The sequence below is a fragment of the Chelonia mydas genome, chromosome 6 (genome assembly GCF_015237465.2).
Source record: "Chelonia mydas isolate rCheMyd1 chromosome 6, rCheMyd1.pri.v2, whole genome shotgun sequence".
Taxonomy (NCBI): domain Eukaryota; kingdom Metazoa; phylum Chordata; order Testudines; family Cheloniidae; genus Chelonia; species Chelonia mydas.
In genome coordinates this window covers 15,998,318-16,026,136 of record NC_051246.2, presented here as the reverse complement: position 1 = coordinate 16,026,136, position 27,819 = coordinate 15,998,318, and the positions used below count along the sequence as shown (strand labels likewise).

Sequence of the window (27,819 nt, the reverse complement as noted above, 5' to 3'; positions counted from 1 at the left end):
AGATGGGCACAAGCCGGGCAGAGTGGGCCAGGGGCCTCCAGTGACCTCTGGAGAAGGTTAAATGCAGATCTGGATTAGTTCCTCGTTAGCATTTATGTGATTTCAGGGAGGAAGGCGCTGGGGTGTCCTGCTCCCTCGCTTTTACAAAGAAGCACAGAAATAAATCTCTGTAATAAAAGAGAAGGAAATAGGGGGGATTGAAATACACCCTGCCAATAAGGGGAACTAGAATACACCTCCCATCCCCCCTCCCTCCGCCACACACCCTGGGAGGAGGGAGAGGGAAAGGCTGGATTTATACCAACCGAGCTATACAAAAACCTAGAAAATCAAGTATCTGTAAAAATAACCCATCGTGACCCCCCACCCTGCCGCTGGAGAGGAGCGAGTGTATGGCTGGAGCGGATGGTGACAATGCTGGGCTGGAGGGACACAGCTGGGGACTGGCTGGGGCTCAGCTGCACTCCTAATTCCCTTTCCTCATTCCCTTTTGGGCGGGAGGAGCCCTTGAAGATTCCTGCTGGGGGTGGGGGGTCTGTTGGATGACTCCACACCAGCCTTGGCCAGGGTCAGGGGGTGTGAGTCAACGTGTTGCTTTTTCTGCTCACTCTCCCGGTGCTGGTACTCCCGCAGCACCACCAGTGGGCTGATGAAGGCCAGGAGGATGACGATGATGAGGCCAATGTTCACCTGGATGGGAAAATCAGGTTCTGAACAACACAGAAGTGGGGTGTCAATAAAGTTCCCCAGGTCCTGTATGGGGCACCCCCTGTCTCTCACTGCAGGGTGTCGATAAAGTTCCCCAGGCCCCAGACAGGGCATTCCCCGTCTCTCACTGCAGGGTGTCGATAAGGTTCCCCAGGCCCCAGACAGGGCATTCCCCGTCTCTCACTGCAGGGTGTCGATAAGGTTCCCCAGGCCCCAGACAGGGCATTCCCCGTCTCTCACTGCAGGGTGTCGATAAGGTTCCCCAGGCCCCAGACAGGGCATTCCCCGTCTCTCACTGCAGGGTGTCGATAAGGTTCCCCAGGCCCCAGACAGGGCATTCCCCGTCTCTCACTGCAGGGTGTCGATAAAGTTCCCCAAGCCCCGACGGGGCACTCCCTGTCTCTGACTGCAGGGTGTCAATGAAGCTCCTCAGGTTCCAGATGGGACAGGACACTCACATAGAAGGGGTCATCGCTGAGTGGTCCCTTGATGAGTGCGAAGCAGGGGTATTGAAGGAGTGACACCACAGCTGACATGCCCATCACCAGCCCATATAGCTTCCCAAAATGGTCCAGTGGGAACCTGTGGAGAGCCGACCCGGGGGGGGCGGTAGGGGAGGAGGGTGTTACAGATGCGGGGGGCATTGCTGTGAGACAGGCCAGAGGTGTACCCTGCCCCACTGCCAATGGCTGGGCATCTCTGTGCCCTGCCATCCCTCCCCTCCATTTCCTTTCCTCCACCCCAGCTCTGCACCCCTGCCCCTTTCTGCCCCGTCCATGTCTAGGATCTTCCCTCCCCCAGCCTGTGTCCCCCAGGTGACTCACGCGATGGCCAGGAAGGCGGCATTGCCCCCGTACAGGAAGGAGCGGCTCAGCACCTGCAGGATGAAGGTGGCGTACTGCACTGGCAGCACTGGCACGGAGGCACACACCGAGAAGGCCACGCACTGCAGCACCGTCACTGCCAGCGACAGGACGCAGGAGTGCAGGTCCGCCAGGGAGTCCGAGCCACCTGAGAGACAGGAGACACACTGGCAAGAGGCAAGGGAAAGGCATGGGGCACTGGCTGCGGGGAAGCTCGCAGCACCGGGATCCCGGATGGGCACTGGCTGCGGGGAAGCTCGCAGCACCGGGAGGAGCAGCAGTGGGCAGAGCTGGGTCCAGCAGCTGGTGATGGATGGGGTGATTACCTTTGGCACTGCCATCCTTGCTCTTCCCACGTTTGTGCCGGTCTAAGATGAGCCCGTTCCAAGGGGCGCACAGGACCCCACAGAGCTGGGTGAAGGCGAAGGCATTGGTGTAGGTGCTCACTGGGAACAGAGACAGGCAGCAAGACATAATGCTTGAGACTCCACCCCGCATGCTCTGCTCACTTCCTGATCCACTGGACAGGAGGATGGCCTGCATTGGCCAGGCACTCCTGGGTCCCGCACCCAGCCCTGGGTGACCTTGGCTAAGCAACTGCCCCTCCGCCTGCCTCAGTTTCCCATGCGTGACAATAGTACCAAGCTCATCAGGTCACTCGAGACACTGGGCAGGAAGGGCCAAAGTTTGTACTTGTTCCAGCCTCCCTCCCCTCCTCTGAAGCCTACCCCATTCTCCCCTTCAGTTCTCCTCACTCCATCCATACCAATAAGTACAATGCATTCATCAGACAGCAGGGGGCAGAACTGCCCAGCTCAGAGACATCGCTGCCTACCCAACCTTACCTACAAAATCTCTCTTCATCCCACCTGTTCTATTTCCTCCCTGGTTCCCTCCATCATCTCTCTCCATTCCTGTCTGCTCCATTCCCTCTGACCTTCCCTCGATCATCTCTCTCCAGCCCCGCCTTCTTCATTCCCTCTGACCTTCCCTCGACCATCTCTCTCCATCCCTGCCTGCTCCATTACCCAATCTTTCCCTCAATCATCTTTCCATCCTTCCCTCTATCATCTCTCTCCATCCCCACCTGCTCCATTCCCCCGTCTTTCCCTCAATCATCTCTCTCCATCTCTGCCTGCTCCATTGCCTCCATCCTTCCCTAGACTATCTTTCTTCCCCCTCTGCCTGGTCCATTGTTCTGTTCTCCCCCTTCCCCTGTACCCCCGCTGTGGTAGGCCAGGTGCCCCGTACCTAGCGTGGTGTCACGGGCGGCCAGGTGCTCCAGCATGGGGTTCAGGGTGCCGATGAAGAGGTAGTGCCGCAGCTGCATCACCGACAGCCACATGAGGTGCCAGAAGAAGAGCTTGGAGAAGACACAGGCCCGGAAAGACATGGCAGGGAGCTCTCCATGGCCTGGCCCGGCCCCCGACTCTCCTAGGGATGGACACAGTGCACTCAGTATTAGCCCTAGATCTGGAGGTGGGGTGGGGGAGGGGGGGAGCCTGCACCCGGAGGGGGTGTAGTTTCAGAGTGGGGGCCCGTGCCTAGGCGATCCAAAAAGACAGGGACGCTGCAGGGGGCATGAGGGGAGCAAGTGACCTGAGCCTGTGAAGGCTGGAAAGAGAATGAGGAGGGAGAGTAGGGATCAGCTCCCGGCCCTGCTGGTTCACCCCACCCCAGCCCAGGTGGCGGTGGCTGTCCATCCTGGGATCCACCACAAACCATCCCCCAACCTCCCCCGCGGGCTCCTGTGGTCAGAGATGCCTGCCTAGGAGAGGGCCGACCCCAGGGAGCCCAGAAAGACGCCTGCATCTGGGCTGTGGCTCCCCGGGAACAAGAACAAAGGGCTGAGGTGGAGGTTAAGGGCGGGGGGGGTGTTAAATGTGGGCTGTTGGGAGCTGGAGTCTCCCCTGAACTGGGCCAAAAGCAGGGTCAGAGGGCTCAGGGCTGCCCAAACTGGCCCCTGTTTTACCTTTCCGTTCTCTCCAGATGTCGCAGCACTGGCTAGTCACTGCAGAGGCTGCGGGGGGGGGCTGCCCTGCTCCCTTGGGGGCACAAGGCTCTCCTCGCACCCATCTCAGACGGAGTCACTGAAGGGAGCTCACGGCATGAAGCAGGGGTGCTGGAGTCTCTGAGGTTTGGGCCCCAGAGGCAATGGCTTACCCCAGTGACAGAGTGAGAGCCTAAAGGGGGCGGTCCTCCAGGGTCTGTCCCAGAGCACCAGACCTGTGGATCCGTGGGGGGCTCACTGGAGGCCATGGGTGTTGCAGAGGCAGAGGGTATTTTGGGGGCATTTCTTGGGTGGGGCCCCAGGAGGCAGAGGAGGAATTTGTGGTGGTGGGGGGGACTTCTCCAACCCTACCTTTGCCCATGACGGCTTTGCCGGCATCAGCACCTCCTGGGCCCACCTCCGAGCATGGGTCGCTGGTCTCGTGAGCTCCATCGCCCAGGCCTGGCCGCTGCTCCTCATGGGTATGGTACGAGCACCCCTGCCTCTGGCACCTCAGCCTGTGGGCACAGCAAGCCAGTTACTGCCCGCCACAGCCCAGGGCATGGGCAGAGACAGCACCCACCCAGGCCCACCACTAGGACCAGCGACCCCCATGCAAGAGCCGAGGCTCCCCAGCACCCACCAGTGCTCACCTGCAGCATGGGAGCAGCCCCGAGGCAGCATGGCCTTGGGGCCAGGGGAGAATCGCTCCCAGGGGTTCGGCACTGGTGCTGCCAGGACTGAGCCCCATTCACCCAGCAGAGCCTATTCCCTGAGAGAGGGCAGCAAGGGTGCAGTGGAGTTACAAGACAGACTGCGATGGAGGCATCCATGGGAAGCAGACTGGGGGGCACAGAGCCCAAATGGGGGACAGAGAGGTCCACAACAGGCAGATGGGGGGGTGGAGGGGCTTGGGGGAGGCAGATGTGGGGACAAAGAGGTGCATGGGACACAGATGGGGGATGGACAGCGCAGAGACACCTTTTGGAGGCAGATGAGGGGTGATGGGGCCCATGGGGAGCAGAGGGGCCCACAGGAGGCAGATGGGGGATGGAGGGACCCATGGGGGGGCAGAGGGACCCAGGGGAGGCGGGGGGGGGGTGGATGGAGGGACCCAGGGGAGGCAGAGGGGCCCACGGGAGGCAGACAGGGGATGGAGGGACCCATGGGGGGCAGATGGTAGGGGTAGTGGGTGACTCACCCGTATGTGTATCCTGGGGGCAGCGGGTAGGGGATGTGCCACCTAGGCATCAGGAAGAAGGTGCGGGTCAGGTGCCAGGCACTGCAGGCCGAGAGGAAGAGGAACATGTCTCGCAGGGTCAGGCCTTGCTCGTACATCAGCTGGGGGCGAAGGAAGTTGTCAGCGGGTGCATACGGGGCCAACCTAGACTTAGGGTGGCTCCCAGAGGCTGCAGCCAGGATCGGGGCCCCCATTGTGCCAGGCCCTGCACAGACCCCCACTGAGATCAGGGCCCCCATTGTGCCAGGCCCTGCACAGACACATAGCAAGAGACATCCCGTGCCTTGAAAAACTCAGTCTAAACAGATAAGGGGAAACTGAGGTATGGGGAGGGGAAGTGACTCAACCTGCCCCCCGAGTCAGTGACAAGGCCAGGAATAGCTCCCACATGGCCCTATTTCCAGACCCGTTGTTTAACCACATCCACACTTCGTCCTGCCCTCATCCCAACAGCCCAGCACCTGTCTGCCCCCAAGTGGCTCAGGTGCCCTTAATACATTTCAGCACAGGGCTGGAAGATCATCACAGGATTATTTCTCTCAGCCAGCCCTCGCTGCGGAGACACAACTTCAAGTCGGTTGTTCCCACGCAGCGCGTAAATCCCATGGCAGGGCATGGCCTGGAGAAGGGTAGGGGGGAGAGGAACAACTCACAGCCCAAGCCAAGGGAAAGAACATGGAAGCAGTGGGAATCTCCGCAGCTAGGATCTGTGCAGTGTCCAGCCCCACAGGGCCCTGATCCTCAGCTGGGGCAGGGCCTGTCTCTCCCTGTGTGTCTGTGCAGCACCTGGTTCAATGGGGACCTGATCTGAGCTGACGTTCCAGGAGCTACTCTACATGCTGTAGTGTCATGAAGTGGCTTGCCCATGGGCTGGAGAACTGGGGCTAAGCCAGCCCCTTACCTAATGGGTCCCATCTGGGAGGAAACAGGGCTTCCGCGGCTCCCAGCACGCGGGGGTGACAGAGAGGAGATGCTCAGGCTGAGCCAGAGACACAAATCTGAGACACTGTGGCTGGCTTGAAGCAGCAAGACTGGCTCCCGAGGAGAAACGGCCCAACTCTGGGAAAGAGGGCCGGGAACCCCCTAGCTAAGGGGCCTGGAGGGCTGGAGTGTACCAAGGGACTGAAGAAATTGGGTGGGAAGTGTTTCAGTTTTCCTCTGGCCTGTGTGAAGTTGTTGGCATAGGGCGCCCTGTGAAGGAGACCGCAGGGGTGGGTTGCCGCAGAGGCACCTCTGACCACGAGGGGGTGCACGGGAGACAGTCAGTGGACAATGTGCTGCACCTGGCTTCAAAACGGCTGCCTGGGGTGGCTGCAGATGTGCAAGGGGTGCAGGGCACCCTAAGCCAGTAAAGCCTCTCTCAGGAAGCTGATCCCAGCTACACTCGCAGCAGAGAGAAATGGGGTACTGGAACCTGAAGACTCGGAGGCATAGGGGCCACCTGGCCTGGTGGGGGGCACCCAGCACACTAAAAATGCACCACCAGGGGCAGAGCACCTCAAGGCCTCTATGGAGATCAGAGCCACCCTGCGCTAGGTACTGTAATCCAGAAAGAAAAGGAGGACTTGTGGCATCTTAGAAACTAACAAATTTATTTGAGCATAAGCTGTCTTGAGCTACAGCTCACTTCATCGGATGCATTCAGTGTAGCTCGCGAAAGCTTATGCTCAAATAAATTTGTTAGTCTCTAAGGTGCCACAAGTCCTCCTTTTCTTTTTGGGAATACAGACTAACACGGCTGCTACTCTGAAACCTGTAATCCAGAAGGAGACAATTCCTGCCTCGGTGAGCCAACGCCATCTACATGGACAAAGGGCAGGAGGGGACACTGAGGCACAGAGAGGGGGTGGGACTGGCCTAAGGTCAGAGCAGGAGATAGAAGCCAGGTGTCCTGAGGTCCAGCTCTGTGCTCTCTCCACTGGGTCACACTGTCTTTCCACTCTCCTGGCTACGGACAGCCCCAGTCCTGCTACACAAACCAGTGGTTTTCTCTGGTACCCTTGCTGGACTAGAGCTGACTTGCAGCCCAATGTTGCTCCCTCAGAGGGGCAGCTGGGGCTGGGTGCTGGCTGAGCTCAATCCTGCACAGGTGAGGCCGTCTGGGGGAACAAGAACACAGTGCAAACCCCAGGGGGTGTGCAGGAAGGGTGATAAGAACCTGAACATTTGCATGTCACAAGGTTTAGGAGGTGGCTGTATCTAGGGAACTCCTTGCTTAATGGACCCCAAACATGCACCTTTAACCCTGCCCTCGGCCCCCATGCAGCAGAGCTAATTTTGATACAATCCAAGTTGGCACGTGGGCGCTAAGACAAAACAGTGCTTAGACAATGTGAGAGCTGCAAGCTTAACTCTAGCAGCTGCCTCTTGTCGCTGGGCCAGCCAACATGAAACTCACCCCAGCGCTACCAGGTCAGGGGTTTTGAGGGGAACCCCAGAACACACCCAGCATTCCCCCTGGTCAGCTGTCTCCCTCTGGGGGATCCCAGAGCAGGCCCCACATTCCCAGGGTCTCTGGGGGAATCCCAGAGCACATCCCACGTTCCCAGGGGCTCAGGCCTCTCCCTCTGGGGGCTCTCAGAATACATCCCACATTCCCTGGGACTCAGGCATCTCCTTCCGGGGGACCCCAGAACACTCCCTGCATTCTCCAGGGCTCAGCTCTCTCCCTCCGGCGGATCCCAGAACACACCCTGCATTCCTAGGGTGTCTGGGGGGATCCCAGAGCACTTCCTACATTCCCAAGGGCTCAACCCTCTCCCTCCGGGGGGGATCCCAACCCTCCAGTTGCTGGCTAATTCCACCACTGGTGGGACCCGGGACCTGCCAGATCCAGATTGATGACAGAGGAGACATTATCTGATATTGTGACACTCAGGCTGGGGTTTCCAGGAGGTGTTCTGACCCACTCCTCCCACCCTCCCTATTGCTCTTTCCTCCAGCCACCTCCTCTCCCTCCATCCCAGGAGCTAGGGCCCAGGGGCTCACCTTGACCACTAGGAAGACGGCAGAGGACGAGTCGAAGGCCCCATTGTAGAGGGTGATGATGGTTGAGCGGTGCTTCCCAAACAGGTTCCCCACCTGAAGGAACGATACACCCCCACACCCAATCAACACCACCCCAAGGGCACCCCAGTCCTGCCAGGCCACAGGGACCATGGGATGGGGGCTGATTGAGCACTGTGGGGTCTGGGACCCACAGGGAGCTGGATGGGGGAGGGTGGCACCATGTGGCCTGGGGTGCCCTAGGGAGCTGGGCTGTGGGCTCCTGCAGGGTCAGGGTTCCCCCAGGAGGCTGGGTTGTGGGAGTGGCACTATGGGGTATGGTGTCCCTGCAGAGTTGGTCTGAGGGGGGCGCTGTGGGGTTGGAGATCTCCTAGGGAGCCAGGCTGGGGGGTGCTATGTGGACTGGGGTCTCTGGGGAGCCAGGCTGAAGGAGGGCTTGTTCTCTGCCTCCATTATTCAACTGGCAGCTGTTCTGGCAGGGCAGCTGGAGCTGGGGGTATCTGCTCCCATGAGGACGCACTCACCCCCAGCTCTCTGCTTTTCTGCGGGGGGCTCTGATTCTATATACCATATATAAGTGGGATTTTGATTGGATTCATGCTAACACAAAAAAAGAACAAAACAATCATTTGTGGCCTCTGCTGACACTGATTTTGTTCCCGTTTCTGAAGCTTTCACACTTCAAGTGTAATTAATTTTTTTCAGAGACTTTCAGTTGCTGGAGACAGGGGTATGAATTGGTGGCACTAATCGCCATTTTCCGGCTGCTAATGGTAGTACTGCACAGTGCTTTATTAGTATTGTTTGAACCTCCCTTCAACTGGATGTCACGTTCGAGAAGGAACGCTAAAGTTAGAAAGAGAAAACACTAAGCAAGCTACCCAAATGTACAAACTATTTCTCTGCTAGTACGGCTTCTAAATCAGCTTCCAAAGATACCAGGTCAGATTACTCCAAAAATGATAATCACAGTGAAGCTATGGCTTTGAACTTCTTCCCTCAGGAGAGGGCAAAAGAAAAGGCAAGCATTCCTGAAATCCAGGACAAAATGTCATGATGAAAGAGAAGACCCACTTTTCCTTCCACCTGTCTGAACAGAAGGTGGAGAGACGAGTCGTGATAAGGAGGATAAAGTGGCCATTAAGATAAACGAAGATCTGGATAAATGGCCTTTGATAATGGAGGAGTTTTGCACGCAGTGTATGGAGGAAGGTCGGCTCTATTTTTGAACTGCATCCTGGAGGGAAGTTTTAAGGCTTGTTGTGACAATTGAGCTTCTCGCTGAATGTGGTTTAGCATTTAGAGGACATTATCGGCTCTCCTGAAAATGGAAATTATCAAGGTATTCTTGAAGCTATTGCCCGAATATGATCTGTGTCTACGTGAGTGAGTTAAACACAATGGAAACATCCTACTTGTTGAAAACAATCTGTGATGAGTTCATTGAGCCAATGGGATGTAAGGTTTTGGAATTCATTGTAAGTGAAGTCAAAGAGGCGAAATACTACTCTTTGATCACAGGTACAACTCCTGCTATCACTCATGTTGGACAGTTATCTGTCATTTTCCGATATGGCTTGCTCATATCTGGCACTGTGTGTCTCGTTGGGTTTATACCCATCAAAAGCCACACAACAAAGTCGCTCTTCCAGCCCGCGGACCCTTTATTGGACACAAACAACACTGCTATTGAAAACTGCAGAGGTCAATCCAATGATAATGCAAGTTACAGCTCTGGAAAGTATGAAGGTCTTCAAGCTCAGATCAAAAGACTAAGCCCACTAGCTGGGTACGTGCCACACACAGCTCATCTCTGAACGTAGCTGGAACGTGTAGCATTGATGCATGCATGAAAGCCATAAACTTTCTCTGTTTTGTTCAGAAACTAAAATGTTTTTGTTTTGCAGCATCGCCCAGGCGATGGCAGCATCTGTGCAAGAGGCTGACCAAGAGTAACCAAGTAACTCTCCTTGTCCTGAAAACCCTGCCAGATACAAGCTGGTCCTGTCAGGCTGAATCTTGTAAAGCAATTGTAGTGAACCGTGAGGACATTCAACATTGTTTCAAAGAACAATGGACAATGCCAAGGAAAAAAGTGAAACTCAAAGGAAAGCGCAACCACCTGCACCTTATAAGTGCCCTATGGAATGGGATATTAGAAAGGTTGGACAAAATTAGCCTAAGGATTCAAAAGCCAGGCCTGGGTCTTGTCATTGCTGTTCATTTGCTGCCTTCCTTGCAAGAATTCACCACAAGCTTCCGATCTCAGTTTGACTATTTTGAGATGCAAGCGAAAAGAATTGGGAAGTGAAGGTGATGAGTCCTACATGCAAACCACAAATGTTCTGTAACCCAAATACTTCCAGATGGCAAAGTGAGGAAGGAGGAAATCGGAAGTTGAGTGCTGTTCTCCTCTCCTCCACCAGCTAAGCTGGGAACTGAAAAGAAGAAGTGAACGTTGTGCTGAACTGTCATGCATGCCAGCACTACTCGACGCTTACCCAAATGATTTAGAGCCTCAGCTTGTCCCCGAAATGGATCAATTTTCAGCATTTATAAGATACTGTGATTTCAGGAGCATACTCATCCTGCACATCATCACATTTTTGCACGACCAAGGCCTGAGTAATGTCTTCCTGACTGTTTGCATCATGTTGAGGCTGTATTGGGCTGTGCCCATTGCCAGCTGCGGAGGAGAGCGAGCGTTCTCAAAGCTCGCCTTAATACTCAAAGCTTGGGGGGAGGGATAGCTCAGTGGTTTGAGCATTGGCCTGCTAAACCCAGGGTTGTGAGTTCAATCCTTGAGGGGGCCATTTAGGGATTGGGGGCAAAAATTGGGGATTGGTCCTGCTTTGAGCAGGGGTTTGGACTAGATGACCTCCTGAAGTCCCTTCCAACCCTGATATTCTATGATTCTATGAATACAAAAACGTCTTCTGCCAACGATGGCAGAAGCAAAGCCCAGAGCTCTTGCTATGGTGGCCGCTGAACGGTATGCATTTCGCACACTGCCATTTGAGGGTACAGTCGCTGAATTTTGCGGCACTTAAAGCTTGCAAGATGCCAGTTGAAACGTTCAGCCTTTCATTTGACTCGCATTGTTCTATGTTTATCCAGGCGGTATGTACCCTGCTCAGCATCTTCGCTTCTCTTTCTGTGTCACAACCAGGTGGGCCTTTCTCTGGGGCCGTCTCAGTGTCCCCTCCTTTTCCAAAGCTCTCTCCCCACTTCAGAACCGTACTCCAGCTTTCCTGGGTTCTCCGCTGTGGGGGTCTCCCACTTCAGGGGACGTTCAGTCTCATAGGCTCCTTATAAAGATCTAATTAATATATGGAGGTCCGGCATGGCTGGACCCTGGGTGTCTGTTGCGGGGCAACAACTCACTGCTGTGGTGCCTCCTATTGGTTGTCCAGGGAATTAGCTCATTTCAGCCAGGAGCGCCCTCCGCCGGTCGGTGTCTCACCTGCCACTGGCACTGTGCCCGTCCCAGACCCCGGTGCCCTTCTAGCTTAGGGTTCTGCCCCCTGGCAGTACCCCCTCAGTCTGGGTCTCCTCTCCCTGGGGGAACCCCCAACCCCAATTCCCTTCTTTGCCTCAGTGGCTACTGTCAGTCATTGTCTAGCCCCCGCTTCCTGGGGCAGACTGCAGTCTGCACCACTCATCATTGGCAAGGGCCGGGGGGGTCGGACCAGCTGCCTCTGTCTAGGTCTGGGCTACTCCTCTGCAGCCTTAGTACCCTTTCGTGGGCCTTTACCCCGGCCTGCAGCTCTGCTAGGCTGGAGCTCCCCAGCTCCCTCTGCCCTTCCCCAGCACTGCTCAGCCCTAGGTACCCTCCTCAGCTTCCCAGCAGCCAGGTCCTCCTCTCTCCATGTAGTTAGAGAGAGTGTCTCTCCTTCTGGCCCACTGCCCTCTTATAAGGGCCAGCTGGGCCCTAATTACACAGGCTACAGCTGTGGCTGTTTTACTAAACAGCCCAGTTTTTTCCCCTCTCAGCCCTCTCCCAGGCATGGGAGCCCTTCAAGGCATGGCAGGGGGGACCACCCCACCACAGTGTCCCATGGTGATGAGTTTACCCTGGATCTCCTAAGTCCATGTGGGCGGCCGAAGCTTGTCAGCTGTTCCCTCTCTCTGCTCTGTAGCAAGAGAAGGCTACCTTTCCTCCTGGCTGCCGCCCCGTCTGTGCCAAGCTCCCCTTTTAACCTTGCTGCCTCAGGCTCTGCAGCTGGGCCGATCCGGTAGCGCTTGAGGCCAGAGGAGCTCCTGAACCTTGCCCAGATCGGGGTGGGGGCATGTTCCATCCCAGCCCTTATTCAGTCATGTACAGGACTTGTTGATTGCCTCCAAAAACCATTAGCCCTGGGCCTGCAATCTCATCAATCCAGCCTTGCTCTCCCCAGGGGGACCAACAGGAGGCAGCAAACCTACCCCCTCTCAGTAGGCCCCTTCCTCAGTGCCCAGCTAGAAATCACTCAGCCCTTGCCTGGGGCAGCCCCCATCCCATGGCTGGCACCCCCGGGGGAGCTCAGACGGAGGGGGGTGGGAGGGTCAGACCTGCATGTTGGTGAGGATGAGGAGGATCCCACCGATGGAGAGCAGACACATAGCTGGGAAGAGGATCAGCGCAGTGGCTGCAGGGGACACACAAGCACCACATGTCAGGGAGCTGCACACCACAGACACGCACCATACACCGCACACACCAAGGCACCCGGCACGCACACAGACAGCAAGTGCAACACACACACAGGGACATACACTATCGGGCTTTTTAACAAGCCCCAGTGAGTGTAACACACACACGCATGCACAATCATGAGATATAACAATTCCTTGTGAGTGTAGCACACACACACCCATCTGGCCTCAACAAACCCCAGTGAATGTACACACACACACACACAGAGTCAGGTCTCATAACAAGATGCAGCGTAACACACACATGCACACACACAAAAGTAGGCCTCATAACAAGCCCCAGCGAGTGTTTCACACACACATACAAACACACACACCCACACACCATGTCGGGCCTCCTAACAAGCCCCAGCAAGTGTCACACACACAAAATTGGGCCTCATAACAAGCCCCAGTGAGTGTCACACATACACAGACCCCGTCGGGCCTCGTAACAAGCCCCAGCAAATGTCACACACACACACACACACACACACACACACTGTCAGACCTCATAACAACCCCCAGCAAGTGTCACACACACACACACACACACACACACCCTGTTGGGCCTCATAACAAGCCCCAGCTAGTGTCACAGACACAGACACATCTGTCAGGCTTTGTAACAAGCCCCAGCGAGTGTCACACACACAGACACAGAGGTAAGTGCCCAGCCACACTCGCCCAGAGGGGACTCCAAGTGACGGTGGCTCAGGACTGGCTCTCTTTGCCCAGCAGGAGGCAGAGCTGTGCCCAGAGCCCAATCACAAGCGGAGACAGAGTTACCGGCCCAGTGGGGGTGCTCCTACACTGAAGGGCTGGGTCCCCCCAGTGCTGCCATGAGGGTGCTTGGTGCCCCAACCCCAGCTCGGGTCATCAGGAGGTACCCTGCCCCATTGCGCCCCACATGCAGAGGCCTCACCTGCTGTGGAGAAGGCAATAAGCAGTGTGCCGCTGGTGTAGAGGGATCTGAAACACACATACACAGGGCTATGCTGGGGGAGCGACCGGGGGTGTGGGGCAGAGGACACCCCCCACCCCCTCCCCACTGTGGCTCCTGTCCCACATGAGGAGGCTGCAGCTCCCATCACAGCTCTGGGGGTGGGGGGAGCAAGGGAGGGCTAGCTGAAGGCAGTGGTGGAGTAGACAGTGGGGGAGCTAGACACTTGGGGTGCAAGGGGGGCAGGGAGAGGGAGTGGAAGGAAGAAGGAGGACAGGGAAGGGCTGATGGTTGGGGTGGGGGGCAGGGAAGGATGGGGGACAGAGGCAGGATTTAACCCCACAGTCAAGGCGGTGGAGGGCAGGAGACAGGGCTGGGAGGGGGGCCCAAGTGAGCCAGGAGCCGCAGGCCAGAAGCTGCAAACACTGGTTGTACCCCAGGGGATGCTGGGAGCAATAAGAGTGGGTTGGCTGCGCACGACAAGGGACGCTGGCGGAAGGGATGGAACAGGTGACACTACGTGGTGGCTGGGGCAGAGCTGGGTTGGGGTCAGGGGGCTATTAGTGGGTGTTGGCAGCTGGGGCACAAATGGTCACAGCATGGCCCTGGACACTGGGGCTCAGGCCAGTCAGCTTGTCTGCACCTGGGAGACTGACCCCAGTACTGCAATGCTCTAAGGAGTGAAGAACCGGGTCCCCCAGGGAGTTACCCTGGCCTCAGGACAGCCAGGAATGGTACAGCCTGACTGGTTAATATACCTGGGCAGACCTGCCCTCAGTTAGTGCCCTTCCTGAATGGGATAGATAGATGGCTAGATGGATGGGGTGCTTGTAGACAGATGGATGGATGGATGGATGGATGGATGGATTGGGTGTATGTAGATGGATGGATAGATGGATGGATGGGGTGTATGTGAGTGGAGGGATGTATGGGATGGATGGATGGATAGATGGATGGATGGATGGATGGATGGGGTGTATGTAGATCGATCAATCAATGGAGGCTATGTCGATGGATGGATGGATGGATGGATGGATGGATGGATGTGGGGGGTGTATGTCAATAGATGGATGGATTGGGTGGGTGGGGTGTATGTCAATAGATGGATGGATAGATGGATGGATTGGGTGTATGTGGATGGATGGATGGATGGATGGATGGATGGATGGATGGAGTGTATGTCGGTGGATGGATGGATGAGGTGTATGTGGATGGATGGATGGATGGTGTTAGGACATAGATATTCAGGCCTGTCTGCAAAGGCCTATACTTTAAGAATGTAGGTATATGTTTATCATTTAGCTAGTTATAGAGGAATAAAAGAAAGAATCAAAATCACTGTCTGACTGTATAAGGCCTTTTCTCACTGTGACAGTCTGAGGCCCTGTTCTTAGGCTAAGGCCTTTGGCTAAGACGCAGAGGCAGCCTTAAGCTGGGAAGCGAACGGTCACATCCTCACATTCCAGACCAGTCACACTGAAATAAGGTGCTATTGGGCTGTTGGGAATACAATCCTGTCCTGATCGTGCCTATCACCTCCAGAGAAAGGGAAGTGCCTAGAAGGCACTTTTAAAAAAGGGAAGAAGGAGGATCCTGGGAACTACAGGCCAGTCAGCCTCACCTCAGTCCCTGGAAAAATCATGGAGCAGGTCCTCAAGGAATCAATTCTGAAGCACTTAGAGGAGAGGAAAGTGATCAGGAACAGTCAGCATGGATTCACCAAGGGCAAGTCATGCCTGACTAATCTAATTATCTTCTATGACGAGATAACTGGCTCTGTGGATGAAGGGAAAGCAGTGGATGTGTTGTTCCTTGACTTTAGCAAAGCTTTTGACACGGTCTCCCACAGTATTCTTGCCAGCAAGTTAAAGAAGTATGGGCTGGATGAATGGATTATAAGGTGGATAGAAAGCTGGCTAGATTGTCGGGCTCAACGGGTAGTGATCAATGGCTCCATGTCTAGTTGGCAGCCAGTATCAAGCGGAGTACCCCAAGGATCAGTCCTCGGGCCGGTTTTGTTCAATATCTTCATTAATGATCTGGAGGATGGTGTGGATTGCACCCTCAGCAAGTTTGCAGATGACACTAAACTGGGAGGAGTGGTAGATACGCTGGAGGGTAGGGATAGGATACAGAGGGACCTAGACAAATTGGAGGATTGGGCCAAAAGAAATCTGATGAGGTTCAACAAGGACAAGTGCAGAGTCCTGCACTTAGGACGGAAGAATCCCATGCACCGCTACAGACTAGGGACCGAATAGCTCGGCAGCAGTTCTGCAGAAAAGGACCTAGGGGTTACAGTGGACGAGAAGCTGGATATGAGTCAACAGTGTGCCCTTGTTGCCAAGAAGGCTAATGGCATTTTGGGATGTATAAGTAGGGGCATTGCCAGCAGATCGAGGGACGTGATCGTTCCCCTCTATTCGACATTGGTGAGGCCTCATCGGGAGTACTGTGTCCAGTTTTGGGCCCCACACTACAAGAAGGATGTGAAAAAATTGGAAAGAGTCCAGCGGAGGGCAACTAAAATGATTAGGGGACTGGAACACATGACTTATGAGGAGAGGCTGAGGGAACTGGGGATGTTTAGTCTTCAGAAGAGAAGAATGAGGGGGGATTTGATAGCTGCTTTCAACTACCTGAAAGGGGGTTCCAAAGAGGATGGTTCTAGACTGTTCTCAGTGGTAGCAGATGACAGAACAAGGAGTAATGGTCTCAAGTTGCAGTGGGGGAGATTTAGGTTGGATATTAGGAAAAACTTTTTCACTAGGAGGGTGGTGAAACACTGGAATACGTTACCTAGGGAGGTGGTGGAATCTCCTTCCCTGGATGTTTTTAAGGTCAGGCTTGACAAAGCCCTGGCTGGGATGATTTAGTCGGGGATCGGTCCTGCTTTGAGCAGGGGGTTGGACTAGATGACCTCCTGAGGTCCCTTCCAACCCTGATATTCTATGATTCTATGTAAAAGGAAACTTAGTTTGATAGCATCCTGTGTGGCAAGAACTCACGTATCAATAGCTGGGATGTGAAATCCTCATTTCTTTCAGAGTAGCAGCCGTGTTAGTCTGTATCCGCAAAAAGAAAAGGAGTACTTGTGGCACCTTAGAGACTAACAAATTTATTTGAGCAGCTCAAATAAATTTGTTAGTTTCTAAGGTGCCACAAGTACTCATTTTCTTTTTCCTCATTTCTTTGTTGTTCTATCACTGTAGTCCCCATTTCCCTATTGTTTGTCTGCATAATCTCTGTCTGGTTCTGTGATTCTTTCTGTCTGCTGTATTATTCATTTTTTCTGGGTGTAAACTAATTAAGGTGGTGGGATATAATTGGTTAAATAATCATGTTACAATATGTTAGAATTGGTTTGTTAAATTTCAGTAAAATGATTGGTTAAGCTATAGCTAAGCAGAACTCAAGTTTTACTATATAGTCTGCAATCAGGAAGAAAGAGGGGGAATGGGAATGGGGGAGGGGGAACTGGAATCATGTTTTGCTAAGGGGGAGGAAATTGGAATCATGTTTTGCTAAAGGGGGAATGGGAACAGGGACACAGGCAAGGTTCTGTGGTGTCAGAGCTGGGAATGGGGACACTAAGGAAGGAAATTGGAATCATTTCTTGATGGAAGTTTACCCCAATAAACATCGAATTGTTTGCACCTTTGGACTTCGGGTATTTTGGCGCTCCGTTCATGCAAGAAGGACCAGGGAAGTGAGCGGGTGAAGGAATATGCCCCTAACAGATGGATGGATGGATGGATGGATGGGGTGTATGTTGGTGGATGGATGGATGGGGTGTATGTAGATTGATCGATCAATGGAGGGCATGTCGATGGATTGATGGAGGGTATGTCGATGGATGCAGATCAATCAATCGATTGATGGAGGGGATGTTGATGGATGGATGGATGGGGTGTATGTCAATAGAGAGATGGATAGACAGGTAGCTGCCTGCATTCTTTCACCTCTCGGGCGCGGATCAAGACCTTGGGAGGGCAAAGGCATATGTCAGAGGCCCAGGCAGTGGGTGGCTAACCTTAGTCCTGTGGCAGGGCCTGGATCCCTAGGAGGGGGCTGGCTGAACCCTGCCAAGCACAGGGGGAGTAGATGAGCCCTAGTGAGGGCAGGTGGCACCTGGAGCCTTTTGCCTGGAGGCCTGTGGGTCCAGTTAGTGCCCGTACCCCCCACCTCATAGCCGGAGCCTCCTCCCCAGCCCAGGCAGCAGGCCTTTGCTTTGACTGCCATGGGCTCTGGGGCTGGCCCACAGCATCCTGGTGAGGGAGCTCAGCTGAGCGGGAGGGACTGGAGCTGCAGAGCTCCCAGCAGAGCCCCAGAAGCAGCAGCCCCAGCTCTGCAGTGTGGACGGGTGAGGGAACAGCTTGTGGGTAAGCAAGCAGTGAGCACTTCCTTCCGGGCACTTGTGCAACCTTAGCAATAGCCTGCTGGCCATGCTCTGGGGTGCAGGGGAGTTAGCCCAGAGCCAGCTGCACCAGTGCCCCTGGGCCCAGTCGCATACAGGACCTGCTGACTTAGTCCCTGGCCAGTTAACAGATACTAACTCAGCCAAGGAGAAACAAATGAGCTGCAGGTTCCCTGGAGCCCTAAGGGCAAGGGACAGCTGGCAAACACCGGTCCCAGCTGTGGGGAGGGGCCTGTGCTGGGGGGGCTGACCGTGTGAAAGTGTGGAGGGGGGCTGTGCTGGGGGGCATGGTCTGTGAGGCTGGCTGCTACAGGCACTGATCTGTGGGCCCAGGCAGGGCCGTGCTGGGCGGGAGGCAGATGGGCTCACTGGATAACCTGGGCTGGGCGTGGTCCCTGATTTTCACCGCATTGTGGGGAGAGCGAGGAAGAGAAACAACCAAAGAAAGAAAGAGTGGGGAGGGATGGGGATCCTGTCCTGGGGAACCTTCTCCCCTCCCCCCGACTCCATGGGGTTTATCCCACACACACACACTAGCCAGACTCATGGAGATGAGGCCTGGCTCCAGGGGGGAGAGTGCCCCATCCCCCATCCCCGGGTCCCCAGGGATCCTAGGGGAGGGGTTCCGGAGGGGATTCAGTTCATGGGGAGGGATCCAAGAGGAGGGTCCCAGTGGGGTGGGGTGGGACCCAGAGAAGGTCCTAGTGGAGGGGGGTAAGGGTCGCAGTGGGGGTGGTGCAGCAGCCCAGTGGGAGTATCCCACGGGGTGGATCCCTGGGCCCCCCTCCCCCACACTCACATGGCCAGCAAGCGGGCTGGCACAGTGCCAAAGCGGTCAAAGATGTAGCCGGTGGGGAAGGTCATGAAGTTGTTCATGAAGGAGCCGACAGTGAAGATGAGTGACAGCTGCTCGTCCTGTGCCCGGCAGTCTGGGGAGAGCATGGCCTGAGACACTGAACTGACCAACCCACCCCCACAGCTCCCACATGCCCCTCATGGACTCTGACACCCCCCCACACACCCCTCTACCTGGATCCCAACACCCCTACAGGACCCTAACATGGATTCACCCCCAGACACGGACCCCCTGCCCTGACACCCCATCCCATCCCATACACACGTCCCCCACGCCTGATACCCTCCCTCACACCATTCACTCATGGCCCCTCACATGCCCTCTCCTCCGCCACACCCATGGCCCAAGAGGGTGTCTAGGGGAAATGTGTGGCACTGGGCCAGAGGGGAGCTCAAGGTTGGGAACCAGAAAAGGAAGGAACCTTAATTTAGGGATATGCAAATGAGACAATGCATAGTCCTGAATATGCAAATAAGGGTGTTGCATTATTTGCATAGCCTCGTCAGCCTTCTGGCCCCGGTGCAGCACCTGAGATGGAGACATCCCCCTATCCCCCCGGCCCCTGCTTTGCTGCCCCATCCCCCTCCAGCACTGCCCACTCCCCTGCAACGGCTCACCCCTGTCACTCTAGTGCTGCCCCCTGCCGTACCTGGGCCCTGCGTGCCATTGCCCGTGCCATTAGCCGCCGGCACACACAGCTCCTCGAAGTAGTGCATGTCCTTGAGCACATAAACCAACGAGGCCCAGCCAAAGATGATGCCGGCAAAGCAAATGCATTCCAGCAGGCCCGAGAGTAGCGTGCCCAGCCGCTTGGCCAGCCCTGCGCCCTGCTCCTCCATGGCACCCTGTTCGCTTCCCTTCTGCTCCTGGGAGGGTCCCTTTCTGAGCCTGGAACCACAAAGAGACACTCCAGGAGGTCAACAGTTTGCAGAGAGAGCCCATGCCCAGTGCTGAGATGCAGCTGCTTCTGGGGAAGGGGGGGATCAGATGTTCATACAGGGTTCCCCCACCCAACACTGAGATGCAGCTGCCTCGGGGGAAACCTATATCCTAATATGTGGGCTAGGAAAGATGTTGGTAAAGTACAGGTGAGGAACAGTCAAATGTAAGCATCCCGTTTAAACACAACACATGGAGGTAAGCACCTGCATATAGACAACATGAACAAGTGCTTATACACAGATGCTAGACATCTAAATACTAAGATGGATGAACCTGAGTGCCTGGCATTAGTGCCAGTATCCCCCACCTGATATAACAGGCAGCACAGAAATTTGATGGAATGAGGATAATCCATGGGACACAAATACCAGGTAGGAGGGTATGAGAGAGCAGGGCGTGCTGGTGGGGGAGTGGCACTGTATGGGAAAGAAAGCAACAAGTCAAATAAAGTAAAAATCTTAAACTACTCAAACAGTTCGATGGAAACTCTATGGATAGAAACTCCATGCTTGAACAATGAAAGTACAGCAATAGGGATATACTACCGAACATATGACTGTGAAATGCTCAGGGACATCAGGGAGGCTAAAATAACAGAAAACCCAATAATAATGGGGATTTCAACTTTCCCATATTGACTGGGTACATGTCACCCAAGACAGGATGCAGAGATAAAGTTTATAGACACCATAAATGGCAGCTTCTTGGAGCAGCTAGTCCTGGAACCCACAAGGGGAAAGAGGATTCTTGATTTAGTCCTCAGTGGCACACAGAATCTGACCTCGGGGTGAATACAGCTGAACCACTTGGTAATAGTGGCCACACTGTGGTTAAACTGTGCAGCCACGTAGGGGAGGAAATACCAAAAAACCCACCACACTCATACTTAACTTTACAAAGGGGAACGACAAAAATGAGGATGGTAGTTAGATGGAAATTAAAAAGAGTAGTGCCAAGGGTAAAACACCTGCAAGCAGCATGTAGATACTTACAAACACCATCCTAGAGGCTCAGACAAAACCCACCCCCCAAATCCAAAAAGATGGCAGGGGGGCTAAACAGCGAAGTAATGGAGACTGCTAGAGGCAAAAGTAAGGAACAAAAGATGTATCCAGCTGGAACCACAGGGAAATTGGGTGTGGCAAACTGGAATTAACCCTCTGGGAAACAGGCCAGCGCATGGGGGGAGGTCTTCCTCCTCGTGAGCCTCTGCCCTGCTCCCTGAAGCACAGCGCCCCCTAGAGCTCAGGTCTGCACTGACTCTGAGGAGAGTGTGCCCTCTACTGAACCATTTGGGTTTCTCCCAGTCCCCCATCCCAAAGCCCCCCCGACTTAGTGGGAGGCCTGCAGGGTCAGAGCGAGTGTCACTTCCCCAGCGGAGACGTCTGTATTAGCTGCCACCTGCACAGAGCCAGGGGCCGATGGGTGTTGGAGACCCCAGGGCATGGCTGCTAGTTAAGTCAAGGGGATGGAAGGCCATAAGGGTCGAGGAAGTCTCCCTGCTGTAGGCCTAAGGGCTTCTTGTCAACCCCCCTTAATAGAACTCAGGCCTGGCTGGTTTGAGTAAGCTCTTTTGCTCTTAAAACAATGTTGCAGTTGTAGATAATGCCTCATAGTGTAAGGTTTGCTGATGCCAAGTTAAAGATAACAGGAGAGACAGCTACGAGGCCAGACAGGATGTGCTGGTTGTTTAAGTTGCTAGGAATGCTTGTTAGAGGTTGCAGGAAATAAACATTGTTTAACCCATATAAGGAAGGCAGAGTATTTGTGCAAAGCTTTGATTGGCTGATGTGTAGTGCAGTAGCATTAAGGAATATAAAAGTGTGTGTAATGACCTGCTCTGATGTGCAGGATTTGAGATATCTCTTCCTGTACCTTTCTTTGGAATTCCAAATAAACTTTTATGCTTCTCCACCCTGTTGTGTTTATTGGGTGACGCACACTGGGCAACGAACCCCTGCTGTTGTTTTGCCTCTGGGCACTGGGTGCCGGCAACATGGGGGATCAGTAGGGGACACGTGCTGAGCTCAGTGCAAATGAATGTGGCGGTGGGGAAAATGAGGGATATGGATCAGGGAACCAACAAAAGCCTCCCCCTCCGTCTCCCATGCTCCTCCCCCTCCTTCTCTCTGTGCCTCTTTGCCCAGCCTGGACTATGTTGGGGGCTCTGGCACTGTGCCCAGGCTGAGGAGGAGCCAGTCGGGTTACTCCCTGCCCCCCAGTGCCGAGAATCAGCTCTTCACCCTGGGCAGGCTGTGCTCTGGGGACGATAAGGGCCTGGCTGGTGCTGGCCGAGCGTGGGAGCCAATGCCTTGGGTACTGGCAAGGACAATCCTGTCAGCAGGATTTTAATGCTGAGCTAGGAAGGACACAGGGGGCACTCAGGGGCAGGGCCATGGGCAGTGATTTATGGCATCCCCAGAGGACCAGTTCCCTGGAGCCCCTTGGCAGGGTGATCTGGACTCAGCACTCCAGGACCCTGGTGGGATTATAGAGACAAAGCTGGGGGGCCAGAGGCAGAATGGCCCAGGGTCCAAATCACTAGCCTGCCGCTCAGGAGATTGGGTTCTAGTCCTACCTCTACTGGGTCAAGTCTCTGCCTATGGGCAAATCACTGCCCTGCTCTGTGCCTCTGTTTCCCCATCTGCCTTGTCTAATTGGAGTGTGAGCTCTTTGGGGCAGGGCCTGACTCTCACTGTGTCTGTGCAGCGCCTGGCACAACAGGGCCCTGATCTCAGCTAGGGCAGGGCCTGTCTCTCGCTGTGTGTCTGGGCAGTTCCTGGTGCAAAGGGGCCCAGATCTCACTTGGTGCAGGGCCTGTCTCTCACTGTGTCTGTGCAGCATCTGGCACAATGGGGCTCTGATCTCTGGGTGCTATTGAAATAGAAACAGCAGCCAAGCGGCAGATGCCCGCAGAGCCCAACAAATCGTTCCCACTGAATCGTTTACTCTGAGCATTTCCATCAGCCCCAGTCACAGGGGATCTGTCTGCAGGGCTGTGACCAGGAGGCTGGTGGGAATCCAGGCAGGGCCGCCCACACAGTGCAGTTTGTGATCCCCACTTGGGCTCATGTGATGTAGCCACGTGGCACGAACACTGCAATTGCCAGCACCATGAGGACAGAGTCCATCTGGAAACCAGCTGTTAGTGGCAGCAGAGCCCCTGGGCTGTGTAAAGGGACCAGGAGCAAGGCGGGGCTGGAATGTGCTTCCATAGTGCCAGGGAGAGGGGTCACAGGATTCCCTGCTACCCACCCACCCATCGCCTCGCCCTTTATCTATCCCATATGCACCCACTAGCCTTCCACCCTTCTGTTCCTGTATTCCATCCGCACCTGCCAACCCCACACACTGCACCTGTCCCCTACTCACCCTCTGTCTATCCATCCAGCCCCATACACTTCATCTTTCTTCCCATCTATCTCCCGCCCTTCATATGATGGTCATTATCACACTGTCTGACCACAGTATATACACCAGCGGGAAGGAAGAGGCAGGTGTATTCTTTACATAGATAGATAGATAGATAGATATCCCAGCCCCTAGGTGACAGCCTTCCCCAGCTCTGGCCTCTAGACTGGAGGTGCACGGGTGACTCATTAATGGCACGTTGCTGTACTGAAGCCTGTTCCTCTCAGCTGTGGGTGGTGGGAAATGTTATAAATAATCATCTGCATTTCTATGGCAGCGCCACATGCCACTCGCCAGGCGCTCCCCCCTCCCCCATGCATGGAGCCCCATCCCCATGGTATGTGCCTGCTCCCCAACTCCCCGAAACTCAGGCACAACCAGGGGCTGTCTCATTCCAGGCTACATACCCTGGAGCGAAGGCCGGATCCCCCTCAGCCCTGACCCTCATGCACCCTGCGTGAGTTGGCATGCATATATGTGACACAACTGCCATGCAGCCTTTGTGAGATGTCACACATGTGTGTGATACAACTGCCACGCAGTGGGTGTGTGGTGTCATGCGTGTGTCATACAACTGCCATGCAGTGTCTGTCAGGTGTCACATGTGTCAGACATGACTGCCATGCAGCATGTGAGATGTCATGTGTGCGATACGACTGACATGCAGTGTGTGTGTGAGGTGTCACACGTGTGCAATGAGACCCTATGTAGCATGTGTGCAACACAACTGCTGTGCAGTGTGTGTGCAACATGTCACATGGATGTGCGTGACATGACAACCAGGCAGTGTGTGTGTCATGCCCCCTTGCAGTATGTGCAACACAACCCTATGAAATGTGTATGTGCAATGTCACACGCATGTGTAACATGACAACTGCGCAGCCTGTGTGTGACCCAACAGCTGTGCAAAGTGTGTGGAGATAGATAGATAGATCCAACACTGACAATTTTTCAATCAAGGGGGGCCGGTTTCTAATGATTTGGGGGCAGGTCTCTGGCCTGTGTTATCCAGGAGGTCAGGCTAGATGATCAGAACGTTCACGTCTGGCTTTGGAATCTATATGTGTGTAACACAGCAGCCACGTAGAGTGCCAGACACCAACCCGTGCAGCATACATGTGCCATGTCACTTGTGTTACCCGACCTCTGTGCACCATGTGCACCTGGGATTCTTCGCTTGCTGTCACCACCAGGGGCCCTGCTTTTCCCCAGGGCAAATGCCCACCCAACTCGCAGCCCCCAGCTTTCCCTGCAAGGAGCAGCCTTCCAGCCTGACACAGCCCAAGAGACACAACGTGCATTGCCCTGGGGGAGGAATGGCAGTGTCGGGACCAGCTGGCTGCCAGCCCCCCACTCCCTACGCGTGTCATTAGGCATCACTGCTCTCTGCCCTTGCACATGCTCCGAGCTAGACAGACACAAACCCAGGGGCGTTCTCCCCACTTCCCAGGGAGTCTGAGATCCCACATATAGGGCAGGGACACTACCAACTACCCTGTCCCTATCTTCCCTGGCTGGGGCACAGGGTCAGCGAGCGTAACAGGGGTGGGGGCTGGAAGGGTGGTGGCACCAAGGCACTGACCATGGCCAGTGGCCTGACTGCCCTGCTCCACCTGCAACCCATCCCTCCCTTGGTGTCTCTCCCACTTACCTGATCATCTACCAACTCCATACATACCCCTCCATCTATCCATCCATCCGCAACACCCCATCTATCCATCCATCCAGCCATAGAATCATAGAATATCAGGGTTGGAAGGGACCTCAGGAGGTCATCTAGTCCAACCCCCTGCTCAAAGCAGGACCAATCCCCAACTAAATCATCCCAGCCAGGGCTTTGTCAAGCCTGATCTTAAAAACCTCAAAGGAAGGAGATTCCACCACCTCCCTAGGTAATGCATTCCAGTGCTTCACCACCCTCCTAGTGAAAAAGTTTTTCCTAATATCCAACCCAGACCTCCCCCGCTGCAACTTGAGACCATTACTCCTCGTTCTGTCATCGGCTACCACTGAGAACAGTCTAGATCCATCCTCTTTGGAACCCCCTTTCAGGTAGTTGAAAGCAGCTATCAAATCCCCCCTCATTCTTCTCTTCCGCAGACTAAACAATCCCAGTTCCCTCAGCCTCTCCTCATAAGTCATGTGTTCCAGTCCCCTAATCATTTTTGTTGCCCTCCGCTGGTTGCTTTCCAATTTTTCCACATCCTTCTTGTAGTGTGGGGCCCAAAACTGGACACAGTACTCCAGATGAGGCCTCACCAATGTCGAATAGAGGGGAACGATCACGTCCCTCGATCTGCTGGCAATGCCCCTACTTATACATCCCAAAATCCCATTGGCCTTCTTGGCAACAAGGGCAAACTGTTGACTCATATCCAGCTTCTTGTCTACTGTAACCCCTAGGTCCTTTTCTGCAGAACTGTTGCCAAGCCATTCGGTCCCTTATCTGTAGCGGTGCATGGGATTCTTCCGTCCTAAGTGCAGGACTCTGCACTTGTCCTTGTGAACCTCATCAGATTTCTTTTGGCCCAATCCTCTAATTTGTCTAGGTCCCTCTGTATCCTATCCTACCCTCCAGCGTATCTACCTCTCCTCCCAGTTTAGTGTCATCTGCAGACTTGCTGAGGGTGCAGTCCACGCCATCCTCCAGATCATTAATGAAGATATTGAACAAAACCGGCCCGAGGACTGATCCTTGGGGTACTCCGCTTGATACTGGCTGCCAACTAGACATGGAGCCATTGATCACTACCCACTGAGCCCAACAATCTAGCCAGCTTTCTATCCACCTTATAGTCCATTCATCCATCCATCCATCCGCATACAATATATCTATCTGCATACACCCCTCTATCAAACTATCTGCATGCTCCCCATCTGTCTATCTGCAGATACTCTATCAATCTATCTGCTTACACCCTATCTAATCTATCTATCCCATGCACACCCCTTTCTTTCTTTCTTTCTTTCTTTCTTTCTTTCTTTCTTTCTTTCTTTCTTTCTTTCTTTCAATTCTCCTCTCTCCCTCTCTCTGTCCCCCATCCCCAGATTATCTGGGAACCTCCTGAACAGTAACGCCTTCCCATCTCTCCCCCCTTTGCGCCCCATGCCCTCCCCCCAGTGTCTGAGTCACTCATCCTTAGCAGCAGCCAGAGCCACCCACCCCTCCCCCTACATCACTCACGATGCATCTGTTTTCTCTTAGACTATCTCTACACTAGCACTTTTGTCCGTAAAACTTTGTCACTCAGGGGTGTGATAAAAACACACCCCGACTGACATACGTTTCACCAGTAAAAGCGCCGGTGTGGACAGTGCTGTGTCGGCGGGACATAGCTACTGCTGCTCATTGGCGTTGGTTTAATTAGGCTGGCAGGAGACTCTTTCCCATGGGCATAAAGCGGCTACGTGGGAGACGTTACATGGCGCAGCTGCTGCGATATAGCTGTGCCGCGGGAAGGTCTGTAGTGTAGACACAGCCTGAGCCACGTCACCAGCTAAGTATTTCCAAAGCCCCCCACACCCTTGCCCCTCCCCCATCCACCCTTCCCTATGTTGTCCCCCAGGTGCCTGGCTGGGCACTTGCGAGATCTGGGGTGGAGGGTGTCAAGCAATGGGGAAGCAGATGGCAGGGGGGAAGCAGTGCCAGAGGGACACAGCCTACCTGACCCCTGCACAACCAGCATCCCCCTCCTCTGCTCTTGCCCCTCCTCCCGCAAACCTCTGGGCCCCTCCCAAAACAGGTGGACGGGGAGACTCACCGTGGGTCACCAGCTCAGGAGCAGGGCTGTTTGCATGGGGCTACCAACAGCATGAGAGCACAGCCAAGAAACTCCAGGGAACGCCCTCTCCTCCCTCCCTGCTCTGTCTCTCTCCCCAGCTCCACCCCCGCCTCTGTCCCCTCCCAGGAAACAGATGTTGGAATGAGCACTCACTGCTCGCACGCACACATGCTCATGCATGCACACAACATGCACACACAGCACACACACACACACACACATTTGTATGTGCACACACAGCACACACGAATACATGCACACACATACATACACCCAGCATGTATACACATACACTCCACTCATACATGTACACACACGCACATACATGCTGCATGCACACACAACACACATGCTCACACACACACACACGCAAACACACACACTGTTGCAAATCTCTGCTACCTCCCCCTGCCCCCCCAACACCCAGTTGCTCTCAGGGGCTGTCACAGGGCACTGTTAAAAAAGGGATTGTCCCTTTTGCATGTCACAACATTGTATCAGACATGGCCCACTGACCTACCCCTTCTTTCATCGCCATCAGGTGACAAAAAGTCCTCAGTACCACCCTTGTTCACCTGGTGTACCTTTGGCCCCAGCCCTCCATGCGGGGCAAGTTTATAACCCTTAGCCTCCTGGCTGAGGCAGACAATAGCAGTCTGGGGCTCCAGCCCTCTGGGCAGGGCAGAACAGTCTATAGCAATGATCCCCGGCTGTAATGCCTAGTGGCAAGCACGGGATGAGGGTAGGGATATCCGGGTCCATCCTACTCCACTGGGTTCCGACCAGTGCTTAATTTGTGACAGGGCTTGGCAGGGCTAAGCTCTAGCACCTCCGGGCTTGGCAGTTCACAGTCCCAGCCCCACTGGGCTTGGCAGTTCACAGCCCAGCACTTCTGAGGTTGGCCGTTCATACTCCAGCACCTCTGAGCTTGGCAATTCACAGCCCTGGCACCTCTGAGGTTGGCAGTTCACAGTCCCAGCCCTGCTG

General features: G+C 54.6%; 1 protein-coding gene across 2 annotated transcripts; it reads right to left on the bottom strand.

The window, feature by feature from the left end:
- Positions 1–74: 74 nt before the first annotated feature.
- SLC43A3 (solute carrier family 43 member 3) lies at positions 75–26,906 on the bottom strand. Of its 2 annotated transcripts, XM_027830364.3 has the most exons (14): positions 26,812–26,906; positions 19,347–19,585; positions 18,641–18,770; positions 13,407–13,453; positions 12,359–12,435; positions 7,790–7,882; positions 4,763–4,902; positions 3,934–4,079; positions 2,823–3,005; positions 1,898–2,017; positions 1,533–1,719; positions 1,167–1,290; positions 609–690; positions 75–167 (listed from the first exon to the last, which is right to left on the bottom strand). In XM_027830364.3, exons 2-14 carry the CDS (start codon positions 19,534–19,536, stop codon positions 142–144), a joined length of 1,545 nt encoding a protein of 514 aa, XP_027686165.2. In that variant the 5' UTR covers positions 19,537–19,585; positions 26,812–26,906; the 3' UTR covers positions 75–141. The 2 variants fall into 2 exon arrangements, with proteins under 2 accessions (XP_027686165.2, XP_027686163.2); XM_027830362.3 differs by having other exon boundaries at positions 75–690.
- Between the last annotated feature and the right edge of the window lie 913 nt (positions 26,907–27,819).